We start from the raw sequence: 6,000 nt of genomic DNA, 5'->3' as shown, positions 1-6,000 counted from the left end.
CATTCCAACACTGCTGGGCAGATACCAGTGTAAGAAATAAAAAACAGCCTCTTCCACAATTGACTGGATAACTTGTGCAATAAACCTGCTATGTTCAATATATATACTTGTTTGCAATTGTGCGGTGCTACAATCGCTAAATGTAAAAAACGATATATATATTATTGAGGTTGCAATACGTTTACATGCTAATTATGTCACTTAGTTTTACTTACATTGCTGTTACAATTATTTTTTAGCCATGGTTGCGTAATTATTTGTCTTTATTTGTATTGACTGCCTGTCTTTTATATTATTGCATGCCTTGTTTTTCTACCTGCAATGCCATTTATGCTACACTTTACATTTCCCTTCTGTGAATAAATAAAGGAATTCTGATTCTGATAAAAAAAAAGAATGTATTGTTTTATTTTTGAAGGTATGGACCGGAAGTAGCCTGTCCTCACTGCGGCTGGCTTGGCAGCCTGCATAGCTGTCAGTGGAGCAGCCAGCGGACCGACAGGCAGGGAAAGCCCTCAGACAGTGAGTACAGTGTCTCCGGTGAACACCGCCGCTCCGCTCTCTGCTGGCTCCACACCGAGGGCTGCTGCTCTAAACGGACTGAAAAACGCTGAAAGACAGCAAGACAAAGCTGAACCATTGATTTGTTTGTAAGGGGGGGACATGGCTGATGTAAGTTCTAACGAGTCGTCCACCGGGGAAGTGGCCAATAGGTTTGCTCGCAAAGGTGCTTTGAGGCAAAAAAACGTCCACGAAGTGAAGAACCACAAATTCATAGCCCGGTTCTTCAAGCAGCCGACTTTCTGCAGCCACTGCACCGACTTCATCTGGTAAGTCTCCCACCTCCACCCCCTGACTGCTGCTGCCTGTTGCATATTGGTAACTTCAGTCGAGTAGGCTTCACTCTGCTCGATGATGTAACACAACTTCATGCTAACTTTCCCTTCTTACTCCTACAATATACACTTCTTAACGACTTTCTCACTAAGAAAGTTACAGAACATGGCTAGTCAAAATTCGACAGTATCTTTCCTAGTAGATTTTACTCCAGGAATCCCACTACGTCGACAATTTTTCAAAGCAACGCATATGGGAGGAGTTATGCTGCGGTGTATGTTATGAGTCGAACACTGCATCAATAACTGTTTGTCGGGGATGGAGTTACACGTATGTCAATGGCTGGGTCTAAGGTTCTCAAATTCGTAGCATTCCTAGTAAGAAAGCGGAAAATTAAAGCAGCCATTTTCAATGTTGTGTGACTAAGTGGCCACAGCAATTGCTTAAACCCATGTTTGAGAAGACCATAATAAACAGTAATTAAAACATTTCTGCAAGAGTCTATCAGTCTTGACAGGGAACTAAAGATAAACTGTTAAAGTCCACCTTTCTTGTTGTTTTTCCTGATAACGTTACTGCTGTGAAGTTGCTGAGATTAGATCTGGTGAAGCCTTTGGATGAGTAATAGGTTCCCCCTTCCTGGAATTTAGTCGAGCTATTGAAGCCTCCCATCTACTGCTTTTTACAACTCCGGTATTTATTGCTTCAACTCTTGCACAGTGTAGCTGCTCACTGGCTAGATTTGAAGGAAACAGTCTGCAGTTAACTGGCATTTAGAGCACAAATGGAAAAGCACTTCACCGACAGAGATCTGTCTCAGCATATCCACATGGTTGGTATTCAGTAGAAGTGGGCAGAGACCTGCAGAGGTACAGTGTTGCCTTTATGCTGCAGTTCTTGCAATTAGTGACACAATGCATTGGGAAGGACAAAACATAAGTTTGCTGTTTCTGTAGTGAGACATCAACCTAGTGTTATCTTGAGTGTGAGAGGAGAGAACTTGCAGACAGCTTGGTAGAGTTGCACCCACGTTACAGTCCTCTGCTGTTAAAGGTGGGAGTGTGATCTCAGGCCCCTTTGTTGCTCAAGGCTTACAACCTTGACAGTTTTACAGCATGACCTGTGGCCTTCCAAGCATCACATTTTAGCAAAACAACTCAACATGACACTTATAGGCAAACAACTTGTGTAGTTTTCAATATTCATCCTACAGTAATAGTTTTAGTTATTGAGTCACTTTCCTGGGAAGAACATTTATTTTATGTCCTGACAATGTGTCAAATCAATAATTTGGACAGCAGTAAAACATAGACTTGATGGCCATAAGTATTAGGACAGCAGCACATTACCCCCATATTGTCAAACATCTAAATCCTAATGGACGATATTTTGATATTAAAGCCTTCACTCCTCTTTTAATTAAAGGACAAGCTTAACTGCAGCAGCAATTGTTCCCAGTTAGCCACAAGACGCAAAGCATTGATTTCATGGCGGAATGGCCTTCCCTAAACGGATCTTAACTAGAACTAAGGGCCATTGCCAGTTGAAAGTGTGCTGTGTTCTGAAATATTGAATGAATTACTGTGCTGTGCCTGTCTGTGAGCGAGAAAGAGAAGAGTAAACATCCATTTTATTCTGCCTTCTTGTTTTCACAGGGGGTTCGGAAAACAAGGATTCCAGTGCCAAGGTAAATCATGAATATGTACAATGCAGTTAGGCATATGCCACAGAAAATGCAGCTTTTTCACTAAAGGCAGTTCTTCATTTGATAATTCTGCACATACTGTCCGTTGCTGATGAAGTGCTGTACACCACTGATGTAATTTCTGGCACATTAACCATCATATTTAGGGCTTGATTAATTTTCTCATTTGTCTGATGCTCTTTAAGGCATATGTACATGCGTACAGCTAACGTGACACAATTATGTTTGAGGACCTGTGTGAATAATTAAGTTGACTGTGCCTGTGGGTATTTCAGCTCAGGGCTGTCTTATGCCGAATAAGACAAGATATTATATTCATGCGCCAACACTATTCACATCTCTTTCAGGATTTGTTTGCTATTTTGCTAGCAAGGCATTATTTGTTTACCCACAGCCATGGTAGTGTTATCGTGGTCATTATGTGTCAAAATCATGGAGCTTAAGCAAATGAGCCTAGAGTTACATTGGTTTTTAATAAAGCGTATCAAGCAGCATAGACCTAGAGGGGGGTGTGTTTTTTTTGTGGTTCAGTCATTATTTTGAGCTTGTTGCATGGTGTTCATAGATTTGGTTTTAAAATAACAATTATCGCAGTAATGATTGGAATCTAATGGGCTATTTAACTGTTAACTATTAATGTAGTGTGCCCTATTAAGTGAAGCCTTTTCATAGTGACAACAGGCCTGTTGGCAGAGAAGCGTTTAGCATAAATAGACTAATGGAAATCTGTTTCATTTAAACTGTCTGAGGTGAAAACAGAGGTATGACAGGTGAGGCTTCTTTTAAGAAACAGAGGAGCCAGAGAGAGTACAAGACAGGAGGATATGGAGGGTTAGAGATGTACAAAGCTCACAAATATGGAAAGATCTCCTTCCCCACGTCAGCTCCCAAAATCACTAGCATCACTGAAGGTAGATTTCCTATCACCCCGCCATTTTGAGCTTCAGCATGCATCAACTCTCATAATTCCTCATCTAATGTGGAAACGTTTGGGCTTGCCAAAGTCCCACTCTGATGGCGAGTGCCCAGGTAACGGTGCAGATGATGTGTGACTGATGTTTCACTCAGATGTAGATTCTTTCATGTTGTGTTTGAAAAAAAAAACGATACGAGGGTCATTCTTCAGTATTGCCGTCATTGATATTTTTGATGTATTTTTTTAATTGTATTTAGTCACTCAGTATATAACTATGGATCTGAACCCAAAAGAGAGTAAAAGGAAAATGACACAGCATATACACATTGAGGAAATCAAGAAACAATAACACATATAAAACAATGTCATTAGTGCACTACAGGCATTTCTGGTAAGTTGCACAAACCATTATTTTCAGAGTTCATCAGTGGCACATTTTTTAAACTTTAAATATTCAACAACATTAAAATGGAGAGAACCTGCCCTTTTTTCCTACTGGTTGTTCAGAAGAACAAAAGACAGTCTCTCTCTGTTGGAGACTCAAAGATAAACACTTTGCCACTTGTTTGATCTCAGTGATTCAGAAGCTCTTCCCTTGAGAATGTCAGGGAGGGTGAGTCTTAAATACTGAATCATGACTCATTACTTAGACGGTTCATAATGTCTTGTGTGTTAGTAAGGCCTGTGACTGGCAAACATTCACATATGGGAACCTGCATAATACAGTTTACAACCCAACACCCACCCTTCTATGTGATCCCCTATCATAGAGGTGAGATGCAGTTTGCTTCTCCATAGTATTCTCTCCTGGCTTATTAATGTGTCTGGCCAAGGTGTTGGAGTGATGACAGCCTAACCGGTTTTTGCATAACCTAACATTATCGTGAGCTTGTCCACCAACCCCCTCCTCTGCTTTCACAGCAAGTTGTAATTTTCATCCCGCGGAGATGATGTAGGATATGACATATGAATGATTAGAAGGACGTTAAAGAGACCGTAATATTGTTTGAGAGAGGTTTCAGGAGCATATCTAGTGTTCTGGAGATTTTTCTTTTTGAAGAGAGCAGAGGATTGATTCATAAGCTGTCCACTCCTTCTTTCATGATAAATCCATGCCTGGACCTGTTAAATAAATAATGCGTTCCTTATTGAGATGAAGGTCATTGGTTACACTGCAGCTATTCAAAGACAGAAAGGTCTCCACTTTATAATATCTGTTTAGCTATCAATTATTAAACTCTAGCATCTATAAAATGAGGGTCGAGTCCTCCAGCAGAGCCAGCGGGCCTTAGTTACTACTTAAAAACGACAAATAATGAACTGGAGACTGGCATTTCTATAACAAGAGTGACATTTAATCTTCAACGCTGCAAATGTCCCTTCTCTAAGGATAGAATGGGCCGCACAGAATTACATCATACATGTAGTTTAAAATGCTTGACATGTTAAGGTTGCATTATTTTATTCTGTGTCATATATATTTTAGTCTAATTTAATTTGTGCTTCTTTTTTTTTTTTTTTTTAAAGTCAATTGAAACATGATATAAAAAATCTTAGTTGGAGCCTATGCTAGCTGATTGAACAATGTTTGGATACACTTGAGCATTGCCCATTGTTAAACAGATTTAAATCACCAGTTTATTGTGTTGAACTTCAACTTATGTGGCAATCAAAACAAACCATTCTCAGCATGGCATTTGTAATGAAATGTCAGACGAGAGTTAATTTATTTTTTTGATAGTCGGTGTTGTGGAAACAAGCAAGCTTACAGCAACCAGCTTCCAAGATGGTATCTGCATTGTTAACGATATGTCTGTCTTCACCTGGCTACTTTTCCTATGGAGTCTTATTTCAGGACTTTGGCCTGCTTCCATTGTAAGCAGGGTATCTCAGATTAGTTTAGTTGACATTGTAATACTACGGCCAAGCCATTTGTACCCATGTCACTCAGCAGATTTACTGTTCAGATCTTAAGTTCACACCGGCTTTTGATACTTGTCGATACCTAGGTCGAGGGTTAGGGTTTCTCATTTGTTTGTTTCATCTCTCAAAGTTCTGATTTACCAAGGGTTAAGCTGACAGTGTAGTCCTGTTCTGAGGCATCACACTGATTCAGATAAACATATTCATTACAGGTAACTGTTGGCCTCAAATCAGTATTCCTTAAGTCTGGGGTTCAAGTGTTTTCTTTAGACACCTTTTTTAAAAGAGTGTAATATTCTGTTCATGCTTCGATTTGTTCTTTTCAACAAAGGTACTCTTAAAACTGAAAATATATGGTCCGATACAAACCAAAAAATCTTGACTGACCCCAAAACTTTAGCTCACACATTGATGATCATGTTCCTATTGGCTTCTTAGTAAATTGGTGACATTTAAAAATGGTCCCATCAATTGCTTATTTTGACTAACTATGATTTAAGATACATACATGTTTCAACAAATTATTGAACAGTTTACTACGTGTGAAAAAACAAGGAATACAAGTTGAAGCAATAGGCTTCACTCAATGTTATTGGTTATTCCAAGAGAAGGCTAATTC

The 6,000-nt window shown here is 39.5% G+C and overlaps 1 protein-coding gene across 1 annotated transcript in view; it reads left to right on the top strand.

Annotated features, from left to right (window-relative positions):
- Positions 1-476: 476 nt before the first annotated feature.
- The window catches only part of prkcaa (protein kinase C, alpha, a), a gene marked incomplete in the record, with an annotated part of 152,355 nt that continues 146,831 nt past the window's right edge, over positions 477-6,000 (top strand). Inside the window, 2 exon segments of the mRNA XM_034239752.1 lie at positions 477-830; positions 2,493-2,524. Coding sequence (XP_034095643.1) covers positions 664-830; positions 2,493-2,524 — 199 coding nt within the window.

The sequence above is a fragment of the Gymnodraco acuticeps genome, unplaced genomic scaffold (genome assembly GCF_902827175.1).
Source record: "Gymnodraco acuticeps unplaced genomic scaffold, fGymAcu1.1, whole genome shotgun sequence".
Taxonomy (NCBI): domain Eukaryota; kingdom Metazoa; phylum Chordata; class Actinopteri; order Perciformes; family Bathydraconidae; genus Gymnodraco; species Gymnodraco acuticeps.
This window is presented reverse-complemented; position numbering and strand designations above follow the sequence as displayed.